Consider the following 26,648-nt stretch of genomic DNA (forward strand, 5'->3'; position numbering starts at 1 on the left):
CTCTGGAAGTGTTCAATGATAGGGCTTGGAACAACACAAACTAGTGGAAGAGGTGGAATGGGATGAGTTTTGAGGTCTCTTCCTACCCAAACTGTTCCATAATTCCATGATTAGATGCTGGAGTTGGGCCCAAAATCCCTCTGCCTCAGAAAGGAGCAGAAGGACGATGTTTCAGGATGAAAACTGCCTTTAATTCTTGGGACAAGCAGTGTGGAACCCTATTTTTCACTGGGATCACTGCAGCCACTCTGCTTTGAGATAGGTGAGGGTTTTCCAAGTGCTGTGTCCTTCCAGCAGGATGGGTTTGACTTGCAGGACACATGGGATGTGTTGGAAGAGGATTTAGCCTCTCCTTTCAGGGCTGAAGCTCCTGTTGGCCCACCTGGTGAGTTGAGGGCCCAGGGGAGTTCTGTGGAGGGGGGGCACTATGGGGGACCCTGGTTTCAGTGCCCGTGGTGCTGCTCCTGGGCATTTTTGGTGCTTGTAGGGGAGGATCCTGTGGCTTCTCCCTCCTGGAGAAAGGAGGACCCCTTCCCAGCTTAGCATCCGCCCCCCTCGTTTGCTGCCCCTCGTTTGCTGCCCCTCGTTTGCTGCCCCTCGTTGCTGCTCCTGCTGCCCTCCCAGCCCCGGGAGAGGCTGAGCTGACTCAGGCAGGTCCTGCTCTTCCTGATGTTCTCGGTGCTCCTCCTTGGCCAGGTATTTGGTTCAGTTTGGGATGGGCTGGTCCCCAAAACAGGGCTTTTCAGCCTTCCTGGCTGACAGAAATCCTGCTGGAAAGGGACAGGGACAAAGGAAGGTGGGGATAAGGTGGAGAAAGGGATGAAGGGTCCGGCCCCATCCAGCTGCCCTGCTGTGTGCCATCGGGAGTGCACACCTCCCTGTGTGCTCACAGCCTGTGTTAAATCCTGCTGGGGTTGGCATGCGGGGTGATCCAGGATCTCCCACTCCGGGTGTGTCACCGTGTGTGCTTCTTTGGGGGCTGAGGCTGGGAGATTTAAACCATCACAGGGAGCCTTGAAGATGCTTCAACCCCCCTTGGGCAAACCTGGGAAATCTGTAACCCTTCCCTGGACACTGGGGGTAACTTCCAGCACCTGGAACTCCCCGGGTTATTGGCTCAGTATGTTCAGGCAGAGTGGAACCATTTCTTTATCAAGGCTCCCCAAGTAATTGGTGTTTATTAATGAGGAATAAACTGGGAATCGGCCCCAAGGGATCTGAGTTGGAGGTAGAGCAGAAGTGACGGAGCTCTGGAGGGAATGAGAGGGTGAGCAGGAGCCAGGTAAGGGAGCTGCCCCTGGAACGGGAGCTGCCCCTGGAACGGGAATTGTCCCTGGAATGGGAGCTGTGCTGGGCTGGTCACGCACAGCTGGGAATGGCCAGTGCTGTGGGACGGGGAATGGCCACACTGTGGGACAGGGAATGGGCAGTGCTGTGGGACAGGGAATGGGCAGTGCTGTGGGACAGGGAATGGCCACGCTGTGGGACAGGGAATGGCCACGCTGTGGGACAGGGAATGGCCACGCTGTGGGACGGGGAATGGCCACGCTGTGGGACAGGGAATGGCCAAACTGTGGGACAGGGAATGGCCAGTGCTGTGGGAGGGGGAATGGCCAGTGCTGTGGGACAGGGAATGGCCAGTGCTGTGGGACGGGGAATGGCCAGTGCTGTGGGACGGGGAATGGCCACGGTGTGGGACGGGGAATGGCCACGCTGTGGGACGGGGAATGACCACGCTGTGGGACGGGGAATGGCCACGCAGTGGGACGGGGAATGGCCAGTGCTGTGGGACAGGGAATAGCCACGCTGTGGGACGGGGAATGGCCAGTGCTGTGGGACAGGGAATGGCCACGCTGTGGGACGGGGAATGGCCACGCTGTGGGACGGGGAATGGCCACGCTGTGGGATGGGGAATGGCCACGCTGTGACACGGGGAATGGCCACGCTGTGACACGGGGAATGGCCAGTGCTGTGGGACGGGGAATGGCCAGTGCTGTGGGACAGGGAATGGCCACGCTGTGGGATGGGGAATGGCCAGTGCTGTGGGACAGGGAATGGCCACGCACGGCTGGGAATGGCCAGTGCTGTGGGACGGGGAATGGCCAGTGCTGTGGGACGGGGAATGGCCAGTGCTGTGGGACGGGGAATGGCCACGCTGTGGGACGGGGAATGGCCAGTGCTGTGGGACAGGGAATGGCCAGTGCTGTGGGAGGGGGAATGGCCAGTGCTGTGGGAGGGGGAATGGCCAGTGCTGTGGGAGGGGGAATGGCCACGCTGTGGGATGGGGAATGGCCAGTGCTGTGGGACGGGAATAGCCACGCTGTGGGACGGGGAATGGCCGGTGCTGTGGGACGGGGAATGGCCGGTGCTGTGGGACGGGGAATGGCCGGTGCTGTGGGACGGGGAATGGCCAGTGCTGTGGGACGGGGAATGGCCACGCTGTGGGACGGGGAATGGCCAGTGCTGTGGGACGAAGAATGGCCAGTGCTGTGGGACGGGGAATGGCCACGCTGTGGGACGGGGAATGGCCACGCTGTGACACGGGGAATGGCCAGTGCTGTGGGACGGGGAATGGCCAGTGCTGTGACACGGGGAATGGCCAGTGCTGTGGGACGGGGAATGGCCAGTGCTGTGACACGGGGAATGGCCAGTGCTGTGGGACGGGGAATGGCCACGCTGTGGGACGGGGAATGGCCAGTGCTGTGGGACGGGGAATGGCCAGTGCTGTGGGACGGGGAATGGCCAGTGCTGTGGGACAGGGAATGGCCAGTGCTGTGGGACGGGGAATGGCCACGCACGGCTGGGAATGGCCACACTGTGGGACAGGGAATGGCCAGTGCTGTGGGACGGGGAATGGCCACGCTGTGGCCACAACGGGACAGGGCAGAGCAGCTTTTGGTTCTGCTGCTGGAGCCTCCCCAAGGTCAGCTCAGGTTTAAAAAAACAGAAGGAGGAGAGGATTTATTTTGTGAAATGTGTGGTTTGGTTTGTTTTATTCAGTTTGGCTGGGTGGGGCAGGCGTTTCCTGCTCCACTGAGGGCTGGGCTTGGAGGTTCCAATTTGGGACTGGGCACTGCTCAGTTTGGCTTGGGGGCTTTGAGCGCCCCTTCCTTCAGCTCTGCCCTGTTCCCTCTCTGCAGGTCCCTCTGGGGAAGGGGCCAGGCTGGGGACACGTCAGGGTGGGACAGAGGGGCTGGGGGAGGTCCATGGCCCTCGAAGGACAGTGCCCAGCCCCAGGTGGGCACAGAGGGGGAACACTGCAGCCACAGGGGTGGGGGACACTGCAGGGATGCTGCAGGGACAGGAGGTGGGCACGGAGGGGACACTGCAGCCCTTCCTCCCCTCCTCTCCTGCCCTGTGCTGGGATCAGGCTGCGGGGGCTGGGAACGAGAGAATTCGATGCCAGAGTGGAGATATTTGTGTACCCTGGTTTGGGCGGTGGCTGGGGGGAGCTCTGCCACCTTCCCAGACTCCTTTCCGTCCCTGCTCCTGCTCTCACTTCGTTATTCCTTCTCTTACCTTCACCTATTCCTTCTCCCTCTCACTCCTCCCTTCTCCTCTCCCTTCTCGTGTCCCATTCCCTCTCCCACCTCCTCTTTTCCTTGCTTTCTGCACCCGCCTAGAGCTGTCCACATCTCTTCCCCGCTTCCTTCTGGAATGCCAAAGGCTCTTTCTGATTTCTGGGTGAAACACGGAGAAGCTGAAACTCGGCCCCAAGCAGGCGTCAGAGCCCAGGAATGTCCCGCGGGGCTGGGACGGCCGGCCGGGACCTGCCCCAGGAGCGTTTGTTTCCCACTCAGCTGAGCTTTGGCTCACGGAGTTTCCAGGAAATGCCAGGTATTGACAAAAAAGCCCCAAACAGGACTACAGGGGCTGTGAGTCCCCATGCCTGCGGGGATGCTGCTGGCTCTGCCCGCTGGGCAGAGGGGCTGGGTGGTCGTGGCTCCAGCCACGGATCCAGCTCTGGGTGCTGGAGCTGCCCCAGCAGCGTCGCCCTGATGGCATCAAGCACTGGAGTCCTGGAATGGGAAGGGACATCAAGGCCCATCCAGTGCCACCCCTACCATGGGAACAGCTCTGCAGGTGAGGTCTCACCTGACGGGGCTAAGCAGCAGAACTCCCCTCCCCTGCTGCCCATGCTGGGGGTGCTGAGGAGCTGAGGGGGCTCTGCTTCATCTCCAAACCTTCTTTTTTCACCTGAAATTACCCCAAAGTCCAGGAATGGATTTCCCAGGGAAGCTGTGGCTGCCCTGGGTCCCTGGCAGTGCCCAAAGCCAGGTTGGATGGGGCTTGGAGCACCCTGGGATAGTGGGAGGTGTCCCTGCCCATGGCTGGGGTGGCACTGGATGGGCTTTAGGGTCCCTTCCCACCCAAACTATTCCATGAATCTCCAGCTCTTTCTGTTGTCCATTCTCTTCACGCTGGGCTGTACTGAGAGCCTGGAGGTTCCCAGTTCCCTCTGCCACAACCAGTCCTGTTACTTTGGCAAATGGCTTCTCCTTTCCCAACATCCCACTAATAAAAGAAGCAGGAATGAGAGGCACAGGAAGGATTTACAGCTTGGTGTTTCCCAATCCCCGCCGAGTCAATGACTTCATTCCCTTCAGCAGCACCCAGATCCAGCTCCGATCCTGACGGGCTCTTGTGTCATTTTAATGAGGCTTTTGTTTGCTCTGGGTGTCACTCCCAGGCTCTGGAGCATGAAGAAGCAGCTGCAGCTGTGGCTTCTTGGAGCCTTTGGCTCTTCTGGAGCTGTGGGAGGTTTAGGAGCCAGCTCTCTGTTTTGCAACAGGTTCTGTGCATTCAATACACTGTGATCAGCTTTTTTTTTTGGTTAGAAAAGGGCGTGTGACATCCCAGTGACAATTAGAGGAGGATGTTTGCATCTGGAATTGCAGGAGCATCCTTTTGGGGATTTGTGGTCAGAGAAATCCCAGCCTGCAGTGGCTCCTCTCCCAAAATCTGTGTAGCAGCAGGAACTTTAAGGGTGGGATATCTCTGGATATGGTTTTTTTTCCCTGTGAGGATTTGGGCTCATCCACAAACTGGGAGTAGAGGATGGTGGGAGTGGGAGAAGGGATAGTGCCACTGCTGGAGGCAGGAGCTGTGTGGGGACGAACTGAGGGACAACATCTGGTGGGCTCAGGGTGGCAGCACCTCAGCTGGAGAACCAGGGCCTTGTGTCTGTAGTTTCCAGGGCCACATGCCCAAATCACCAGGAAAAAGGTCTATTTTTTCCCATTTTTTTCCTGGCCACTTATGGGAATTAGATCCATCTCCCACTTTTCCCCTTGTGCTACCAGAACCTTTCTGGTTGTGTAAAGCAGGCCATGGCCAGACCTCACCACAGCATCACCGGAGTGCCTTGTCCTGCTTCCTAAATCATGGACTGATGGAATTGTTGCAGTTGGAAAGGTATGCAAGATCAACCTCGGACCCAGAGCCCATAAACCTGTGTCCCCAAGTGCCACATCCACTCTCTGAACACTTCCTGGGATGGGGCCTCCACCACTGCCCTGGGCAGCTGTGCCAGGGCTGGACAGCTTTTTCCATGGAGACATTTTCCCAAATCTCCAACGCTGTGGTGCAGGGTGGAGAGGGGCTGAGTCCCAGCCCTGGAATTCCTGCAGAGGGCCACTCTTGGGGCTGGTGGATTCCTGGAGCTGCCGCCCATCCTGGTGCACCTCGGAGGGGAATCGAGTCTGTGCCCCGGGCGGGTTTGGGGCCAGGGATGGAGGCTCGGGCCCCAGCCAGCACCAGAGGCAGAGGCAGGAATCTCCTGTGCTCTGCTGCTCCTGGCCCCGGGAGGCTGGGCTGACGTGGCCCGAGGCCTGTGGCTGTCCCCACGTGTGTGACGTGTGCCAGGGCCACCTGTAATCCCTGTAAAGTCAGAGACCAGGGCTGAGTCATCCCCAGTTTTAACTCCTGGGCTCAGATTCTGAGGTGCTGAGTCACACCCAGAGCACTTAGGGAGCTCATCCTGCCTCGGAGGGGCTGTTCTGTCCCGGTTTTTGGGTGACAGAAGCTCTTCCCTGCACTGAGGAGCTCTGGAGCCCATGGAGTGCAGGAAGAAACATTCTCAGCATGGAATTATGGAGTGGTTCAGTAGGAAGAAGGTTAAAGCCCCTCCAGTCCCACCCGTGCCATGGCAGGGACACCTCCCACTGTCCCAGGCTGCTCCAAGCCCCATCCAGCCTGGCCTCGGGCACTGCCAGGGATGGGGCATCATGGAGAACTCTTCTTTTTCACTGTTTCTCCCTGTCTCCTTCTGCTCCCGTGGGAGGTGGGAAGTGCCACAGGTGGAGCTCGAGGCTGGAGCTGGCTTTGGGACACAGGTGGGTGTGGGTGTGAGGCTGTTGGGAGCTGGGGCTGGAGGAGGGTTCCAGGTGTGGCCCCTGCTCCATGGAATGCTGGACCTGCTCATCCCTCCCCTCCTAGGGTGGCATTGATGTCCTCGGCAGTGTGGGCGGGTCCAAGGCAATTATCATTACAATTATAATTATTGTTGTCAGCGCTGAGTGCATTGATTAGGAGGGGCCGAGACAGACAGACAGACAGACGGGCCCCACCCTCTGCTCCATCAGCACCAGGGCTGGGCTGCAGCAGCTCCAAGGCTGCAATCCTGCCCTTTGCTCCCACTCTCCTTCCTGGTTCCAGGTCTCCACCCCGGAGAAGACCAGAGCAAAGGAGCGAATGGCACCTTCCTTCTGGAAGCTTCCGACTGTCATCTTTGGGTTCAGTCTGGCCCTGGAGCAGGTCCTGCTACTGAGATAAAAATGCCAGGATAAAATCCCTGACTGGGGTGACAGATGGGAAGGCTGAAATCCCAGATTTGGGAGCTCGGTTCTCCCTAGTTCTGTAGGAGGAGAACCCCCTGTGAGCTGGGCTGGCCCCTCGGAGGCAGGGATAACTCAGGGGTTACAGCAGCTGTAAAATCCTTGTAAAACGTTCTTTGTTTGCTCTGCTCCCATTCCTCCAGAGCAGCCAGTGACTCACGGGCTGGAGGCGTTGCTCCTTCCCCCAGCCCCTCTTCTCTCCTGCTCCTTCTCCTGCCCCAAAATGGGCTCTGGGTTCTCAGCTTGGAGCTGTTTTGGGAATGCCTTTCAATCTCCCCTTGTGACCAGCCAAATCTCTTACATTTCTGAGGTATTTAAGAAACGCATAGAAATACAAGAAATACATAGAAAACATTTGGGGTGAACAAACCCTGTTTGTTCAAACAAATCTGTTTGATTTTGCCAAAGATCCTGGAATTCCCTCCTGGTGGCAGAGGGCGAGGAGCAGCTCCATCCCGTGTCCTCCCTGGGGCGAGGATGGCACTGGATTCTGTGGGAGATGTTGAGCCCCAAGTCCTTGCCCATCATTCCCTTTGCCAAGGGCTGCACAAACAGAATTGGGATGGCTGCTGATGGGAACTGAACGTTCTGGGGGCAGTGAGATCCTTCCAGGATCCTTCCTGGATTCCGAAATGGGATCCACTGATGGAAAGTGACTTTGCGTCATTGACTCTGCGCAAGGAGAGGGAGGAGGGCTTTGATAAGAGCGCTTTTGGGAGGACTCTGCTGGATCATCTCCCTCCTTGCTCTGCTTCTTGCACCGTTCCCTCTGACCTGGGCAGGACTCAGGCCCCAGACACCTGCAATAATCTTGAGCTCTGCCATCCTGGTTTATTCCAGCTCCCATAAACTGATGTTCCCTCGGGGTGACCTCGCAGTTTCCATCTGCTCCGGAAAGGCCACCTGAGCTTGGAGCCAACAGGGGCAGGGACATGGGAGGAGCTGCTGAGGCCACGTGGGATCCTGGACAAGACAAGCCAGGGAGTGGTGGGGACATGGGACCATCAGGGATGGTCCAGGAGCATCCTCACCTTGGGAAGGTTACCTGGAGAAATATGGATGGAGAAAGGAGAATTTCCTAATGATTCTGTGTTTTGGGGCAGATCAGCCTGGATTGTGTCACTTCAGGAAAGACCCTGAGGGGCTGGGGTGAACTCAGAGATGGGAACAGGGCAGGGAAGGGGCTGGAGCAGCAGGGAAGGGTCTGGAGAACTCCCAGGGGATCGGGGGCACTCAGCCTGGAGAAGAGGAGGCTCGGGGACCTTGTGGCTCTGCACAGCTCCTGACAGGAGGGGACAGCCGGGGCAGTGTCCAGCTCTGCTCCCAGGGAGCAGGGACAGAGAGGAGGAGAGGGAACGGCCTCAGGCTGGGCCAGGGGAGGCTCAGGTTGGACATCAGGAGGGATTTTCCCATGGGAAGAGTGGTTGGCCATTGGACGGGGAGGTTTGATGTGCCCATCCCTGGAGGTGTCCAAGGAAGGACTGGATGTGGCACTCAGTGCTCCGGGCTGGTGACAAGGTGGGGATTGGGCACAGCTGGGACTCGATTGTCTGGAAGGGCTTTTCCCACCTCAGGGATTCTGGGATTCTGTGTTTGTAGCTCAGGGTGTCTGGAATCTGCTCTGTCCCTGGGAGGATTTGCAGTTTCCACCAGATCAACCCCTTGGAACCTGAGCAGACCAAAGTCAGATGGAATTTTGTGAGGAGAGAACAGGAGTTTGCCATCTTCTCCTGACATGTGTCTTTTCCAGAAAAACTGAGCCCAGCATTCCTAGTGCTGGCAGTTTCACCCAGTGCTGAGAATTGAAGTTTTAATTTCTTTGTTTGTTTTTCCTTAAGGTTTTGGCTGTGGGATGGACTCTTGACTTTCATGTCAAAATTATGCAGGTGATGATGATTATCCATAATTATAACTATATTTATACATATACCTTCAGGTTTTCTTGTAATCACAAGGTCTTGTAATTTGGGGGAAAGGGGAAGAAAACAGCTTTAAAAGGGGAAAAGAACAGATTTAAAGGGGAACATCTTTAAAGGGGAAAAAAACAGGTTCTTGTCCAGTGAGCTGGAGAGGGGGAAGGTGCATGGCTGCAATACTGGTATCGCTGGCCAGGGGCTGTGCACAAATCACCAACGGGACGGGACTGCTGAGGAACGCGTCCCGAGCTGTTTATTTTCCAGCATCAGTCTCATTACACGGTTATGACAATGGGAAGATGCCAGCAGCTCACACCCCGGGTAGCAGACAAAGAACTTAACGTTACAACTTATTTTAAAAGCGTTTTGACCAATCACACAAAGCAAAAGCATATTGACAGTAGTTCTATCCAACCACTATAAGCACACGTGCCTTTGGTTAAAACAATGCTTGCTTATTTCAAATACAATACCTGCTTGTAAGCCTTAAGATACAATGCACAGAGCTCCATTATTAAGCTTAAAACTTCCTAATATCTCACTAGATATACTTTTCTGCAACTTAGGGAGTTATTCTAGCCAAGCATTAACACACTGACCATTGTTCTATTTGTCTTTACTTTCTACTTCTTGTATAATTTTTCTGCTGACAAATCTTATGGCTACTGCTCAGCTCTGATCACAGATCTGCTGCTTCTGAATCCTGCCTTTTGCATCTTTCCCCAAACCCTCTGATTTTAAGGATTCCCACAACTGGGATACCTTCCCCATGTGTCAGACCACGTTCCATGTCCCCGGGAAGGATCCCTGGGAAGGATCCTGGTCTGGGCTGGATTTCTGGTGTGTCCAGGAGCTCCTGGCAGTGGGCAGAGCAGTGGGGGTGGAAAAGCTCCTCTGCAAAGAGGGCAGGAGGAATGTGGGTCTCCATGCATGGCGGAAGGGCAGCCCCATCGCTGCACTGAGCACCTGGGAGGGGCTGGAAGGAGAAATTCCAGCAGGAGGAACTCCTTGGGGGGGTCCAACTTGTACATAGAATCATGGAAAACCTGAGATAGAAGGGGCTCATGAAGATTATAGATTCCAACTCCTGAACCTGCACAGGACACCCCCAAATCCCTCCAATCCTAAAATCCCAATCCTGACTACGCTGTCCAAGTGCTCCTGGAGCTCTGCCAGCCTTGGGGCCGTGACCATTCCCTGGGGAGCCTGGGCAGTGCCCCAGCAGCCTCTGGGTGAGGAACCTTTTTCCAATATCCATCCTGGCCCTCCCTGGCACAGCTCCAGCTGTTCCCTGAGTCCTGTCCTTGGTCCCAGTTCCTTGTGGTGCTGGTGATTGGTTTTGTGCTGTATCCAAACATTTAGGATTTTGGCTGATAGCCCTTTTGGGTTGCAGAAAACAGGAGAAGTGTGGACAACTCTGAGCTCCAAGAGCCATTTCCCAGAGACGGATTTCATGGCCAGCAGCTTCCAGGAGTGGCCAAGAGCCGAGCCCAGCCTCAGTAGGGAGGGCAGAGCCATAGGAGAGGTGAAATGCAGCTCCTGGAGGGAATTAGGAGCTTGTGGGAAGCTTTGGGAACACAGCTGGATCTGTCACCCTGGGCAAGCTGAGACAATGCCCTAGGTGCCCCGGGGACCTTGGGGCTCATGGAGAATGATGCATGATTTAGGAAAATTTCCTCCCTGTGAGAGTGGAGAGGCCTTGGAGTGGATTTCCCATAGAAGCTGTGGCTGTCCCATCCCTGGAGATGTCCAAGGCCAGGTTGGACAGGGCTTGGAGCAGCCTGGGAAAGTGGGAGGTGTCCCTGCCCATGGCAGAGGCGTCACTGGATGAGCTTTAAGGTCCCTTCCCACCCGAACCATTTGATGATTCCATGATCCCATTATTCTGTTCCTACTTGTCCCTGTGATAATTCATATTTGGGTTTTGCTGTGTTGCAGCAAGAGAAATGCCTGGATGAGAGTTTCCTGGATGAGAAATGCCTGCATGAGGAATTCCTGGAAGCCTTGGACCTGTTTGGGTGAGCCTGGACCTGGCCGCCTCTGGCAGAGCCCTGATTCCTGTCCCAGTGCAGGGCTGGAAAAGTGGAGAGGAAAATGAGGTTTCCATGTGTAAACCCACGTGAAGTTGCAGCCTGAACAATCCACTGGCCTCTGCCAAAGGCTCTGGAGCAGGGAGAGGCCATGGCAGGGAATTCAGGGCCTCGAAAAAGCCACTTCATGGAACGTGAGGAGTTTGGCCCGTTCAGGTTGTGTGGGATAAAGCTCGGAGTGTGTGACTGGGATGGTGGAAGGTGTCCCTGTCCAGGCCAGGGGATTCCATTGCATAAACCCCAAGGTCCCTTCCAACCCAAACCATTCCATGATGGTTGCGGGACAGGCTGTGGATGTGTCTATTTGGACTCCAGCAAGGCCTTTGGCACTGCCTCCCACAGCACACTCCTGGAAAAGCTGCAGCCCACGGCTGGGACAGGAGCACTCTGTGCTGGGCTCAGAACCAGCTGCATGGCCAGCCCAGAGCGTGCTGCAGCCAGCTGGGGACAGGCACCAGTGGTGTCCCTCAGGCTCTGTGCTGGGACCAGTTCTATTTAATATTTTTATAGACGACATGGATGAGGGCATCGAGTCCTTCATTAGTAAATCTGCAGAAAACACTAAGCTGGGAGTGTGTGTTGATCTATTGGATGGAAGGAGGGCTCTGCAGGGAGACTTAGATCGGTTGGATGGATGGGCAGAGTCCAGCATGAAGTTTAATAAGTCTAAGTGCCGAGTTCTACATTTTGGCCACAAAAATCCCCTACAATGTTACAAGCTGGGGACAGTGTGGCTGGCCAGTGTTCAGGTAGAAAGGGACCTGGGGGTGCTGGTGGACAGCTGGTTGAACATGAGCCAGCCGTGTGCCTTGGTGGCCAGGAAGGCCAATGGCTCCTGGCCTGGATCAGGAATGGCGTGGCCAGCAGGAGCAGGGAGGTCATTCTTCCCCTGTACTCGGTGCTGGTGAGGGCACACCTCGAGTGCCGTGTCCAGCTCTGGGCCCTCAGTTTGGGAAGGACGTTGAGATGCTTGAGCACGTCCAGAGGAGGCGACGAGGCTGCTGAGGGGCTTGGAACACAAGTCCTGTGAGGAATGTTTGAAGGAACTGGGGTTGTTCAGCCTGGAGAAGAGGAGGCTCAGGGGTGACCTTATCGCTCTCTACAATTTCCTGAAGGGAGGTTGTAGACAGGTGGGGGTTGGTCTCTTTCACCAAGCAGCACTAGCAGAACAAGAGGACACAGTCTCAAGCTACATCAGGCAAGGTACAGGTTGCTCATTAGGAAAAAAATTTCACCAAAAGAATAATAAAGTACTGGAACTCTCTTCCCAGGGAGGTGGTGGAATCACCATCTCTGGATGTGTTTAAAAAAAGACTGGACATGGCACTCAGTGCTATCGTCTAGTTGAGGTGTCAGGGCATAGGTTGGACTTATGATCTTAGAGGTCTCTTCCAACCTCATTAGTCTGTGATTCTGTGATTCTGTGATATGATTCCCGTCAATGGGGGAATCCCATCAGGCTCACAGGAATTGCTGCAGTGGCAGGGACAGAAAACTAAACCAGGCACCATTTAAAGGACATCCAATGGGACACAGGGTCCCACGTGCTGCCGGGAAGGAGGCAGCAGCCTTTGGAACAGATGATCCCTGCGGATCAGCAGCTGTTGCCAGGCTGGGAAGGGCACTCCCTGTCGCCGAGCTCTGGGCTGGAGCTGCGTCATTCCATTGGCTTTATGGCCTGGTGACACAGGAAATGGGCCTGGAATCCATAAAATCCTGATAAACCTGATAAACCTCATCCCGATAATCCTCCAGTTGTGGAATGTCCTGAGCTGGATCCTGAGGATCATCGAGGCCAACTCTTGCCTGGTGACATCCAACACCTGCGCTTGGGATGCAGGAGAATAAGTTCCCTTTGACCAGTTTCTACTCACAGGAATTATGATGAGCTGGAAACTTTGATTAACTTTGATTAACTTTGATCAACTTTGATCCTGGAAGGAAATCTGGGTTTGCAGTGTGGGGAAATATTCGGCATCTTGGGAAAGGTGCTGTTGTGTTCCCATTGATTTTGGGTGGGTTTAGCAGGAATAAAAGCTTGGCAGTGCCTTTGGATGTCAGGAGAATTCCTTGAGATGTACTGAGGAATTTTTCCATGGAAAGGATGGTCAGACACTCTAGTGATGGAGTCCCCATCCCACAATGTACCCAAAGAATATGGCACTCGGGGCTCTGGTGGGGACTGGTCATAGCTTGGATTCCATGATCTGGGAGGGCATTTCCAACCTCAATGATCCTGGGATTCTGGAATTCTGACAGCCCCAAGTGCCCCATCTGGGATGTCGCCATCCCCCAGAGCCTCCTGCCTCCCTGAGGCCAGAGATTGTCCCAGTATCCCATATCCATTCCCAGCCGTGAGCCCACGCAGGCATTGGGAGGTGTTGGAACAATAGTTGTGGGATTCAGGGCCCTTTGGATCAGACACCAGCAGCAGGGCCTGTGCAAGCAGAACCTATGGACACTCCTGCTCCCAAAAGCTTTCAATCCAAACATGGAAATCCAGGCAGGCAGCAGGACGGATCCCCTGAGATAACACAGGAGGTGTGGAAACCCCACAAGAACACATTCCCAATGCATAATTTCACTCACCTGTAAAGGTTTTCCTCTTCCAGTGCAATATTTGAGTTTGTTAAATCGTTTTTTTTTTTGCACTTTCCAGCTGGAATTGCAAGCCTGGCTTGTTTTCCCAAGGATTCATGAAGGGATTGATCATTTGTTGGAGTTTGGCTGCTCTGGAAGCGCTGGAGCCAGTCCTAGGTGTGCAGAGCCAGGGGTGATATGACTCCCAGCATGGCAGGCAGGGAAATCACTTCCCCAAAAAGTCAAAAGTGAGCCCGGTGTCACCAAACCCCAATCCCTGGGGTCACTCACTAGGGCTAGGAGGAATTTACCGGTCGGAGCAGTTGTGGAGCAACCCCGGGTTGCCATGGAACAATAACACAACAAACCATGGGACACCTCTGGTGGCCACGTGGCTTCAGCCTGGGCTCAGACAGGGAATATCCACCTGGCAGGGGGGGAAGGGAGCAAAACTGGGAACCGCAAGCAGGGATCAGCTGCCTGATCCCACCTGGATTGCTCGTGGTGAAGGGAAGGAGGGTTGGACTTGGGTTGAAGATGGGCTCCCCCTGACCCAAATCCAGGGTGAAGTCCAGCTCCCCAGTGCCAAACTGGGATTCCTGGAGGGTACTGGGAGCAGCTTTGCCTTTGTGGCAAAAGGTTGGGATTCACCTGCCTGGATTGCTCCTCCTGTGCCTCTCATGTTGTGTAAAAGCTCCTGTGTGGTGATCCAGGCTGGAATCCAGCCTGCGAACAGCCAGAGCCGGGTGAGAATTGTTGCCTGAGTGTCAGTCCCACACTCAGCTTCCAGCCCTGCTTTCTCGGGACATCCCAGCGCTGTTCAGGAGCCGCCTGGCTGTGTGAGGCTGGACACTGCCCTGCTTCCAGCTGTGGATGGATGGAGAGGTCCCTGTCCTGTCCTCCAGCCCCAGGAGAGGTGCAGGGCATGTCTGTAACACTCCACTTTGTCTGCACTCAACTGATTATTTTTATAATCCCAGGATCAATAATTAGGCTGGAAAAGACCTCTGAGATCATAGAGTCCAACCTGTGATGGTGGGAGCCAAGCCAGGTGCACGGCTGGCAGGAATCTTGCAGGAATCCTGCCCCATCTCTCTTCCTGGATCGAATTCCCCCTTTTCACTCTTTAAAAAGAGAATTTCCCTGTAGCCAGCAGGCTTCTCCTCTCCCCCCAGAGCAGGACGGGTGGATTTTGAGCAGGCTGAGTTTGCAGCCGGCCTTATCTCCCTGTCCTGGGGACGGAAAAGCTGAAGGGTGACACTTTCAGGCCAGACTTTGTAATCTCCTGGGAATTTACGACCTGATAGTGAAGGGCTGAGGCCCTCTGGGACTATTTGGAAATGGTGAAAACCCTGAAACCCAATTTTTTTCTCTGCTTTTTCTTCATAGAACTCCAAAATTCAAGCAAGGGCCCAGAATGCTGAGGCAGGATTTTAATCGTGTTTCCTTTTGAATGTGGACTAAATGTCGGGTGGGTGCAACCCTCCTAACCCACTTCGGTTTTGAGGATTTATTTGAGGGATTAGCAGGAGAGGGAAGGGCAAATGCATCCCCCTGGGCGGGCAGGCTCTGGGTACTGCTGGCAGGGCTCGGACAGTGCCCTGGTTTATACTGAACAGCCAGGACGTGGCGCCGGGGCCCCTTTATCAGCTTTGGGCCGTGGCCAGGGGAGAGCCCGCCGCAGCACTTCCCAATCCATGTGCGTCCCCTGTGCCCGCTCGTCGTGGCAGCCGCCGGGGCGCGGAGCCCGCAGGATCGCGGCTCGGCGCTCGGGTGGCGGGGACGCGCCGGGTGCGTCCCGTCCCTTCCCTGCGGCCCTTCCCTCCTCCGCTGGAGGGTGGGAATGCAGCCAGGCACACCCAGCCCCGAGCAGTAAAACGATCCCCGCGGTGCCCTTGGGCCAAGCCCAGCTTTTCTAACGGATAAAAGGGGAGGCGGCGGCAGCGCTCTCACCGCCGAGCCGCAGCGCAGCCGGTCCCAGCTCCAGCAGCATGTCCCGCTCCGTCACCTTCAGCTCCCGCTCGGCCGCCGGGCCGGCGCTCAGCCAGCTGCGGGTCAGCTCCGTCTCCTCCGGCCGCAGCTCCGGGCTCGGCCGCGCCGGCGGCTTCGGCAGCGCCAGCCTCTACAGCCTGGGCTCGGCCGGCAAGAGAGCCAGCCTGGCCGGGGGCGGCTCCTTCAGCGCCCGCTCGGGATACGGCTTCGGCGGCAGCCTCAGCCCCGGCGGCATCCAGGAGGTCACCGTCAACCAGAGCCTCCTGACGCCCCTCAACCTGGAGATCGACCCCAGCATCCAGAGGGTCCGCAAGGAGGAGAAGGAGCAGATCAAGACCCTGAACAACAAATTTGCCTCCTTCATTGACAAGGTGAGGGCTTGGACGGGCTCGGAGCTCTGGGGGTGCTGAGCAGTAGCTAGGGCCCAAAATCGGTTTAGTCACGAACCGGGTGAGGATCAGTCCTGGAGAATGTGGTGGGATTTGCCCACTGCAATCAAATAATTCTTATTATTTGTTGTATTAAAGCCTTGATGGCATATAATCCTTATCATTTGATGTATTAAAGCCCCGATGGCATTGCCAACAGAACAGGTCGCCTTGCTCAGGTTGCCTTTGCAGCCTTGATTTACCTAGGATTGCCCAAATGGGGGGGCAGGCTTTGCACCCCCACCCCAGCACCAGATCTGGGAAGGGAGAGGGTCCTGGAGGGAGTTTTCCCAAGACAGCAGCTAAAACCAGAGTCTGTCCCAGGAGATGGAACCACAGCGTGCCCTGGGTGTTTACACTGCCCTTCACAACTTGGCTCTCTTGCACTAATTAACCTTGTGTAAATCCCACTCTGGCATCCCCGAAATGTGAAGAATCCAGCCCTGGAGTTGGAGCAATTGAAGGGTTTGATGTCTGGGGCAGGTTTGATGTCAAGTGTCAGCCTAGCAGAATCTGCTTTTCTTTAGTTCTTCCAAAGCCTCAAAGTCGCAAACCAGGTCCGAGAGCAGCCAACCTCTTTAGCATGGGCTCCATGACCCTCCTCTGGTGCTTCCCGTGAGCACCCAAATTCCTGGGCTAGGATTTCCATCTGCAGCCCAGTCCTTCCATCCCCTGGAGCCTAAGCTCCCCTCTCTCCCACCATCCCAAATGACCCCTGCTCTCCCTCTCAGGTGCGGTTCCTGGAGCAGCAGAACAAGATGCTGGAGACCAAGTGGAGCCTCCTCCAGGAGCAGAAGACGACACGAAGCAACATCGCTCCCATGTTCGAGACCTACATCAGCAACCTGCGTCGGCAGCTGGACGGGCTCCTGGCAGACAAGGGGCGCCTTGAGGGAGAGCTCAAGAACATGCAGGACCTGGTGGAGGACTTCAAGACCAAGTAAAGTATCAGTGTCCCCCTAAATCAGTGGTGACAGTATCAGTGTTCCCCTAATGGGGTGGTGGAGCTGCCAGCTGGGCCAGTGTCTGGGCATGGATGTCCCCAGTTCTCCTGCCAGGGAGGGAGATGTTTTCTGGCCTGGAATGAGGCGTTTAGTGCAGGGAAACTGTCTGGATTCTTCTGCTCATTGTTTCCGACACCTTGTTCCTCCATGAGCCTGTGCCTCCATCCTCTTGGCTTTGCTTTGGGGCCTGCTCAGGCTTGGAAGTGGAATCTTGGGGCCTCCTCAGGGTTGAAGGTGACATTCTGGGGCCTCCCTGGGGTTGGAGGTGGTGCTCTGGGGCCTCCTCGGGGTCAGAAGTGGTTCTTTGGGGTGGCCAGAGCCCCAACAGCTCCACAGGAGCTCCTGGCTGATTTCCTGGGCAGGGAATGGAGCAGCTGCCCTGCAATTCTTCAGTGATTTCAGTGTCACCTGGGAGGAGCCACAGAAGAAAGGTGGCCTTTGTCCCAGCCCGGGACAGCCCAACCCAGCCAGGAAATACCTCTGAGAAGGGAAGGGAAGAATAGGACAGAGCTGGCAAACTGGATCAGGCAGGAACTGCAAACAAACACAGCTGATAATTCCCAGGGTGTGTTTAGGGAGGGTCAATACCTAGAGATTCCCAGAGAGCTGCTTGGGAATGATGCTGCCCCCAGCCCTGCCTGATTATTCACAATCGGCCTTGGAATCTCTGCAAGGAGCTGGTTTGCAGCCAGAGGGATTAAACCCCAAAGTTTAGTTACATTCCCATGGATTCAGTCCATGGACTCATGGATTTATTCCTGTAGCCTACAGATCCATGGAAAGCCAAACCCTCTGTGTGCTAGCAGAAGCAAAGCAGGAATTAGGAGCTGAGGGAGTGAGGATGCAGTAACTAGAATGCAGAACCTGCTGCTCCCCGTTTATATGGAGAAAATCTCAATTATTGATGGAAAACCTAAACCATGATGTGCTCTGGGGGTGCCTGTGGCCTCTTTTCCATAGGTTTGGTTTCTACAGGAATTCCCAGATGATATTTAGGGGAGGAAAGGCTCCAGCCCCTAACTCAGGAATTGCAGGGGGTGAGGGTGTGGAGCCAGCTGGGATCATGCTACTCACGGGGCTCAGTTCTAAGGAGTGAGTGTTCTGGGCTTTCAGAGGTGCATTGGGACACTATTGGACAATTTAGGAAGAAATTCTTCCCTGTGAGGGTGGGGAAACCCTGGATTGGATTTCCCAAAGCAGCTGTGGCTGCCCCTGGATCCCTGGCAATGCCCAAGGCCAGGCTGGACAGGGCTTGGAGGAGCCTGGGATGGCAGAAGGTGTCCCTGCCCATGGCAGGAGTGGGAATGGGATGAGCTTTATGGTCTCTACAAACCCAAATCATTCCAAGATTCCATGCTTTACCAGCTCATTGACCAGCTTGGTGGAGCTGCCCCCAAGAAAATGAGGAATTTGATGATCCATTCTGGAAGAATTCAGTGTTTTTACCTCTCTCTGCTGATCCCTTGTGTGCAGAGGTGGCGCCTCTGCGTCACTTCCTGGGATTTATTCCTCTGGAATAGCACTGGCGGCTCACTGACCTCCAGAGGGGCAATGTCCATTAGTCCTGGTGTGGATGGGCACAATTCCAGGTGGGAGCGGGAGGGAGGGGCAGGGAGGCTGGGCAGGTGAAGCAGCTCCTGCTTTGGAAGGCAAATTCCAGCTCTGGCCATGCAGGGCCTATGAAAATAAAGAGCCTTAACCTGGCAACAATTCCCAAACAGCCAAAGTGCTTCCTGCTCTGTTCCTTGGATGGCTTTCTGGATTCCCAGATCCCCAGAGCAGACTGGGGTGGATGTTTGGGCCGGTCGGGAGTGCACAGACAGGTCCAGGTGGGCTCCAAGATCCAGGTTTGCAAATCAGTCGAGGTCTTGTAAAATCAATGGAGAGGAATTTTTATCTGCTGGAGACGTTCAGGTGAACCCTCGGAGACTTTCAGATGAGCCCCTCATCTGAGGGTGAACACCTAAAGAATGGGAGTCACCAAGACTGGAATTTGGTGAGGCTTTGGAGGAGAATGAGGGTAATTAATTACCTTTGGCTCTTCCCAGGACAGTGCCATGTGTTAAACACCTGCAAAATGTTGCCAACAGTCTGGAGGAGGGAAGTGCAGAGTGGAAGCAGCTCCAGCAGGTGCTGGGATCAGCCCAGAGGAGTTTGTGGGATCTGTTTGTGCCTCTCCTGCTTTGAATTTGCTCCCTGAAGGGTTGGTGAAAAAGTGAGGGCACAGACTGGACGCACCCCAAAGGAGGAGTAGGAATCTTCTGAAGCACAGGGAATTTTAAGGATGGTGGGAGAGCAGAGTGGGATGCTTCTCAGGTGGTGGTGGTGGTGGTGGTGGTGGTGTGGAGCAGCTCATCCAGGGCAGACCTGTGGCACCACTGGTGCACCAGCCCTGGGGAATGGCTGGGCTGGCTCCCAGGAAATGGAGGCATAGAGAAGAAATCTGGGATAACCTTTGACTGGGATGTTTTTCCTGTTATCCAGACTCTAACTTCACAGAAATCCCTTTTTTTTGGCAGATACGAAGATGAGATCAACAAGCGCACGGCAGCTGAAAATGAGTTTGTGGTGCTCAAGAAGGTGAATATCATTGTGGGTCAGGGAATCCTCAGATGGCTTGGGTGGCAAGGGACCTTAAAATCCATCCCATTCCCACCCCTGCCGTGGGCAGGGACACCTTCCATGGGCCCAGGGTGCTCCAAGCCCCATCCAGCTTTGGACACTTCCAGGGATGGGGCAGCCGTGGCTCTTCCCTGGGATCGATCATCAGTGTGTGCAGCCCTTCCCCCTGTTTGCCCCTACTCACAGTTTACTCTTTGCCCTACTCACAGTCTACTCCAGCTCTGATGAAGCTCTGAGGGGCAGAATTCCATCCAAAGGCTGCTCAAGGGAAGCCTTGAGGTTTCCACACATGCAGGGAAGAGGTCCCAGGGGTATTGGAGATGATGCCAGATCCTTCTTTGGGATCTTTCCTGAGGTCTCCATGCCCAACCTGACACTGAACTTGCAAACAGGGATCCAAGGGATCCCCAGGACGCTCAGGATCTGCAGTCCAGCAGTGGTCAGTGCCCTGGGAGATTTTTGTAGGCCCTGGGGTACCACTGGGACACCTGGAGCTGCTTTGGGGAACTCTCATTTGGAAGCCACCAGAGGCTGGGTGGGCTCAGACATCAAAGCTCCACAATCTCAATGGCTTATTCCTCATTTTTCCAGGATGTGGATGCTGCCTACATGAACAAAGTGGAGCTGGAGGCCAAGGTGGATGCTCTGACGGATGAGATCAACTTCCTGAGGGCTTTCCATGAGGCGGTGAGGACCCTTCTGCTCCTTCAGAGGGGGACAACAGGGAATGCTGGCTGGGAAAATGAACATGGGGAAGGTGATGGATTCATGGAGTCTTTCCTTCCATAAGACAAAACTATGCCTGCAAGTGAAGTGATTCCTCTGAATTCTGTGGATTGTCACATGGATTTCTCTCTGTGTGGGATATGGGATGGATGGATTGCAGATATAAGGGGACAGAGGTTGTATTTGGAATGCTGTTTGCATGAAAACAAAGAAAACGAGTGGCTGGGGGAGGTGGTGCTGTGTGACAGGAATGAAGGAAAGCTGCTTGTTCCAGGCTCCTTCCTCCTCCCCATTGTTTGCAAGATCAGGGATTACCTGAGCTGGACACACATCCTTGAGAGAGGTGCTGGAATTTGGCCCCTCCAGGTTCTGTACTAGCTGGGTTGTTGTCTGAGGAATGGGATAACAGTGGGATAAGCAGCCCTGCTGCCAAAGTAGGGATAAAGAGCTCCAGCTCTGCTGTTTGCTGTTGCTCTGTGCTTTGCAAGGTTGGTTCCCTCCTAATTAATAATTATTTTGATGGAATTCTTGTCTGCCTCCCTTTCCCTTTTCTCCTTGCATTCTCCCTTTAATGAGCTTCTAAAAGGGGGTTCCTGAAACCTCACTGATTAATGGGCCTGGTTTTCCTGCAGGAGCTGAACGAGCTGCAGGCCCAGATCTCCGACACCTCCGTGGTGCTGTCCATGGACAACAGCCGGAACCTGGACCTGGACAGCATCATCGCCGAGGTCAAGGCACAGTACGAGGAGATCGCCAACCGCAGCCGCGCCGAGGCCGAGTCCTGGTACCAGAGCAAGGTGAGCTTTGGGAGGGGAGAAGGATCCAGCGACACCTTGGAGCCCCTGCCAGTGCCTAAAGGGGCTTCAAGAGAGCTGGAGAAGGCCTGAAGTGATGAGACACAGGGAATGGCTTCCCTGTGCAAAAGGGCAGGGATAGATGGGATACTGGGAAGGAATTCCTCCCTGTGAGGGTGGGGAGGCCCTGGAATGGATTTCCCAGGGAAGCTGTTGCTGCCCCATCCCTGGAAGTGTCCAAGGCCAGGTTGGATGGGGCTTGGAGTACCCTGGCACAGTGGAAGGTGTCCCTGCCCATGGCAGGGGTGATGCTGAATGGGCTTTAATGTCCCTTCCAAGCCAAACCCTTCCACGATCCCCAGCTCTGTCACCTGTATCCCCTGTACCATGAGTGGGGGGCTCTGTCCTGCTCATTCCCTGCCATCCTCACCCCATCACTCTGTGTCCCGCTGCTCTGTCCCAGTATGAGGCGCTGCAGGTGACAGCTGGGAAGCACGGGGATGACCTGAGGAACACCAAGAACGAGATCACGGAGATCAACAGGGTCATCCAGAGGATCCAGGGGGAGATCGAGAATGCCAAGGCCCAGGTGAGGAGTTGCCCCTCTCCTGTCCTTCTCTGGTCTTGGAGCTGGGATCTGGCACTGATCCCTCTGGGGGCCTGGGACAGCATCTGAGGGAGCGGCTGGGGAGGGTCGGTGTGGATACTGGGAAAAGCTTCTTCCCCCAGAGGATGTCTGGCACTGAGCAGGCTCCCCAGGGAATGGTCACAGCCCCAAGGCTTCCAGGGCTCCAGCAACCTTTGGACAGCACTCTCAAGTGTTGAATTTCAGGGTTAGTGGGATTTGTAGGGTTGTCATGTGCTGAGCCATGATGGTGCTTGTGGATCCCTTCCAACTCTGGACATTCTGCGATGTTAGGGATGTTTCAGGGGTCTGGGTGTCACACAACCCCTTGAACTTGGTGATTTCACAGATCTTTTCCAACCTTCACAATTCCATGGTCTCTCAGATCCATTCTGGGGTGGCTGCACTGCTCATCCCAAAGGATTTTAGTTCTGCTGAGGAAGGGGGAGCACTGGGAGCAGGGCGATCCTGCCAGGAAGGTGGATTTGGAAGAGGATGAGTGGAAATCACCCCTGGGACACAGAGGGGCCCCCACACAGCGGTTGTGCCCTCTTGTTCCTGGGATCATTGTCCACTCCCTTTCTCAGTAGAGAACACCATGTTTGGGCACACACACAGAGATTTGGGGAGCTCTGTTTGCTTTCACTGGGGTTTTATCGCTTTATCAGGGTCGTGGCTTAGGTCTGGCCTGGAGCTCCCAAAGCTTCAGATAAAGCTGGTGATTCATCCCGGATTATTTGGTTTCAGGGCAGGGAGGCTCTGGCACTGGCTAGGAGCTGTCCAGGTGGGGCTCCCTTGGACAATGGATGGGAGCACAAAGCCTCTTGGGAGGCCTTTGTGCCAAACACGGAGGTTTGGGAGCTGTGGGGGCACAGCTGGGGCTGGTCTTGGGGTGGCTGTGGGTGTTTGGTAGCTCCAGGTGTTCTCTAGTCCACACCCGCCCAATCTCAGCCAAAGCCTGCCCATCTCTGGAAAAACTCTGGGGAAATTAGCAGAGAAGACCTGAGCTTTCCTGAACCCCAAAGGATCTGTGGGATTTCCTGAATCCCAAAGGACTGGGAAGCTGAGGATCACTTGAAAAGAGTCTAGCCAATGGAGAGAAACTTGGTCTTCCTTCTGGGAGACCTTGGAAGGAGATGAGTTTCCATCTCCATCTAATGCCCAAGAAACCAGGTAGGGATGAAGACCCAGGGATCCAGGTGAGCTCCATGTCCACAAAGCGGGTCTGGGCAGCAGAGCCAGAGGTTTGGAGTCCAGGATCCTCCCCCAGGGATCAGGAGCCCCCTGATGTGGCTGCTCTGTCCCTGCAGCGAGCAAAGCTGGAGGCGGCCGTGGCTGAGGCCGAGGAGCGCGGGGAGCTGGCCCTCAAGGATGCCAGGGCCAAGCTGGAGGAGCTGGAGGCCGCTCTGCAGAAAGCCAAGGCTGACATGGCCCGGCAGCTCCGGGAGTACCAGGAGCTCATGAACGTCAAGCTGGCCCTGGACATCGAGATCGCGACCTACAGGAAGCTGCTGGAGGGCGAGGAGAGCAGGTGAGGACAGCTGGGGGGATGGTGAGCAAAGATTCCCCGTATTCCCTCTGGGAGGGATCCAGCCCTTTGCTCCCTTTGCCTGGGGACACTGTGAGAGCCCAGTTCTGATTTCCACAAGGAAATGCACACAAGGAAACTTTTGAAAAACTGAGTTCTGGTCCTGGAAATTCTTTGGCAGAAGAGCCAAACTGGCAGATTTTGAAGAGAAAAAAAAAAGACTGGGCAAAATAAGTGAAGAAGGAAAAATTTGGTTTCCATCATGTTTGATGCTGTGGCAGAACATTTCCAAGAGAAAATCCCTGTGGAATTAGGACAGAACCTCTGTGCTTTGTCCTCCCCCACAGTGGTGATAACAAAGCTGGTAAATGCAGGGCTGGAACAAAGCCCAGGAGGGCGCAGGGATCCTCCCTGGATCGGGTACAGTTGGAGTAGTAACTCCCTGCCTCTTCCTCCTCCTCGACCCCCAGGACCAAGGAAAACTGAGTTTAATCCCTCCCCTTGCCTTTATCTTTCCAGGTTGGCTGGGGATGGAGTTGGCAACGTCAACATCTGTGAGTGGATTTTGTTGTTTGTAGTGGTTCCACCTCATTCTAAACCCATGGAAGGGGGCTCAGAGTGTCCCAGTTCACCCAGTTGAGCCCCTCCTCAGTGGGAGCACCCTCGGACTGGGGGTGGTGCTGGGGCTCCATCCCAAGTTCAGCTTCAACTCACCCTGATGAAATTGGAATCGGGGCAGCATTTATCTTCCTTTCCTCCCATTTTTGTATGGATAGAAAAGCAATAATGGAAAACCCATTCCCTGGGTTGGGAATTAGTGCACAGGTGATGGCAGAGGACATTTTTCAGCTTGGGAACTGTTGGATCCTCACCTGGCCCAGACCTTGGGCAGGAGCTGCTTACTCGGGAATGCTCCAAAGCAGTGGCTCTGATTTTCAGCCACTTAATTCCTGCTGGGAATTGGGGAACCACATTCCCACAGCTTTGGGGCACCAGGAGATGAGCTGAATGTGTTTGTGAAATGGGATTCTCCATGGATTTTCTAGGGGCTCTCCATGAGTGCTCCAAGCTCAGGGGATCCTGAGCCAGGTTGGGTGATGGAGTGACATGACAAGAAGGAAGGACTTTAAACTGAAAAAGGGGAGGCTTAAATGGGATATCAGGAAGAAACTCTTCCCTGTGAGGATGGGGAGCCCCTGGAATGGCTTTCCAAGAAGATACCCCATCCCTGGCAGTGCCCAAGGCTGGGTTGGACAGGGTTGGAGCACCCTGGGACAGTGGGAGGTGTCCCTGCCCATGGCAGGGGTGGCACTGGATGGGCTTTAATGTTCTTCCCACCCAAACCATTCCATGATCCCATGGGAGCCTTTCCTGAGGGTGCCCAGCTGGGTGCAGTTTCCAGGTGCTCACATTCCCTTTGCTCACATTTCCCAGCTGTGGTCAGCTCCAGCGGCGGGGGTGGATATTCCAGCTCCAGCGGATTCCTGGGAGCAGGGATCGGAGGAGGCCTCAGCCTGGGATCAGGAATGGGCAGTGGAGCACTCGGGTTCTCCTCTGGAGGCTCCACCAAGTCCTACACCATCACCACCACCTCCTCCAGCCGGAGAAGCGTCAGGAAGTAACTCCAAGAATGGAGCTCGGCATTCCCAGAACCTGAGGGAAACCATGGAAAGAAAAGTCTTGGAGCCTTTTGCAGGATGAATTGGCTGCAAAATGCCTGCAGTGCTGAGGCCCTGCCCCTGTCCTGCCGGGGCTTGATCCTGCACTCTTGGATTTCAACCATTCCTCTGGGAGCAGGACCAAGCCTGGGGGGTGAAATTTATCCCGGGATGCAGGTGGGGTATCCCTGCTGTTACCTTGTGCTTGGTACCCTCTGCTCCGGGCTGGATTTCACCCTTGGAAAGGCAAATCCCACATTTCTGCTCTGCTTCTGTAAAAGACCTGAAGATTTTCTCCCTCTTAACAGGATTTGGAAGGCGCTAATCCCTCAGGCTCCTCAGCCCCTGCCGAGGGCTCACCCTGGGTTGGGTTTTTAAAATATACCAGGAAGAAAACAGGCTTGGGTCTCCCCTTATTTTCTTTGGAAATGGGCTCAGGGTTGGGGTTCAACATTCTCCTGTGACTGAAGCTTTTTCTGACCAAAGGCAGCTCTGACATTTATTCCAGGCTCCTGGTAGCAAAATAACTCCTCAAGAACCTCCTACACCCTTTCCCTCTCTTTAAATGAAGCCCAAAGCTTGAGGGATCTAAAACTGCTTCAAATGCCATGTGTCCTACTGAATTGGGAGATAAACTCCCTATTTTTGGGTGTCTCTGTTTACCACTCCCTATTTAGGGCTGTTTAGTGATATCTAGGGTCTCCTGCAGTGATGGTTCAGTTGATACCCCATTACAAAAACTCCTTGTTCCTGCCAAAATGGGTCTTCAACATACCAGGGAAGTTGTTGTTACTGCAGGAGGAAGAGTTTTTAGGAAGCTAACTCCAAGGACCTGCTCCCAGTTTTTGTGTTGATGTTCAGTCCTGGCACTGGGGTTTGGGTTGGATTTTTACAGTTTTTATGTCTCTCACAAGTCGTTTAATAAAGTTTCCCTTTTAGCTGCATGTCCAGTCTTAGCCAAGTTCTTTGTGCTGCTCTGGGTGCTCAGGAGCTCTGGAAAAGATGCAGGAATCGCCTTTCTGCCAGGTCCAGAGCCTGCCCTGGCTCTGTCACCTGAGGCAGGGCTGTGGGCAGGAGCAGGCTTTGGGATTTGCTGCCTGCACAGCTCATTCCTGGCTGGGTTTTGCCTGCCTGGAGTCTGGGCAGAGGGATGGGGGGAGTTTGTTTGGAGTCATGGTTTGAGCTCAGGACTGAAGTGGAATCTGGTTTTAAGGGGAGGGAGGAGCGGGATCTTTGCCCTTCTCCCTCCTGGATTCCCTGGAAAAAAACAGCCAAAATCCTGAGCATGGAAAAGATGCTTTTGTGTCCCAGTGCAACGGGAAACGTGGGGAATTTTGTTCCCAGCTTTGTTCCCAGCTTTGTTCCCACCTTTGCCACGATCCACTGTCCCTGTCCCAGCCCTGACTCCCTCGTGGGAATGTTTGAGCCTCCTTGGAGCTGGGAGATGGGGTCTGGCTCATTGGGAGCAAGGGCACAATTCCTGCCTGGGGCTCCGGGGGAGCTGGGCCCATCCCAGGGCTGGCTGTCTCTCCCAGCCCTGTCCCAGCCTGTGGGGACAACCCCGGCTGGAGCCGCAGCTCAGTGGAGCCAGGGCCAGAGGCTTTGGGATCACTTGGGAATGCTGATTCCCCTGCGATGAGGGGTGAATCCTTGATGAATTCAGCTGCCTCTTACCCTGCCACGGCCCAGCACCACCCAGCTGATCTGTTCTGAGCCAGTCTGGGGAGAGAGTGCCACTGTTTGTCATCCTTTGCGTGGCTTTGGGATACTTGGGCAGGAATTGTGTGGTTTTGGGATACTTGGGAGGAGCTGTGGGTCTCACTCAGCATTACCAGGGATTTCCAAGTGC

General features: G+C 55.0%; 1 protein-coding gene across 1 annotated transcript; it reads left to right on the plus strand.

Annotated features, from left to right (window-relative positions):
* The first annotated feature begins 15,376 nt into the window (after window positions 1-15,376).
* Window positions 15,377-25,743, plus strand: LOC110477831 (keratin, type II cytoskeletal cochleal). The gene is made up of 9 exons (XM_021543940.3): window positions 15,377-15,785; window positions 16,574-16,782; window positions 19,366-19,426; window positions 20,060-20,155; window positions 20,827-20,991; window positions 21,452-21,577; window positions 22,924-23,144; window positions 23,661-23,695; window positions 24,576-25,743. The coding sequence occupies exons 1-9, from the start codon at window positions 15,414-15,416 to the stop codon at window positions 24,761-24,763; spliced, it is 1,473 nt and encodes a 490-aa protein (XP_021399615.1). The 5' UTR covers window positions 15,377-15,413; the 3' UTR covers window positions 24,764-25,743.
* The last annotated feature ends 905 nt before the right edge of the window (window positions 25,744-26,648 follow it).

This window comes from Lonchura striata, chromosome 29, assembly GCF_050655825.1.
Source record: "Lonchura striata isolate lonStrDom1 chromosome 29, ASM5065582v1, whole genome shotgun sequence".
Lineage (NCBI taxonomy): Eukaryota > Metazoa > Chordata > Aves > Passeriformes > Estrildidae > Lonchura > Lonchura striata.

Bases quoted from the DNA above. Each gene is read 5' to 3' on its own strand.
- LOC110477831 (XM_021543940.3), top strand. From the start codon at position 15,414: ATGTCCCGCTCCGTCACCTTCAGCTCCCGCTCGGCCGCCGGGCCGGCG. The intron at 20,156-20,826 runs GTGAGGACCCTT...GTTTTCCTGCAG, and splicing joins TGAGGGCTTTCCATGAGGCG to GAGCTGAACGAGCTGCAGGC. The intron at 20,992-21,451 runs GTGAGCTTTGGG...GCTCTGTCCCAG, and splicing joins AGTCCTGGTACCAGAGCAAG to TATGAGGCGCTGCAGGTGAC.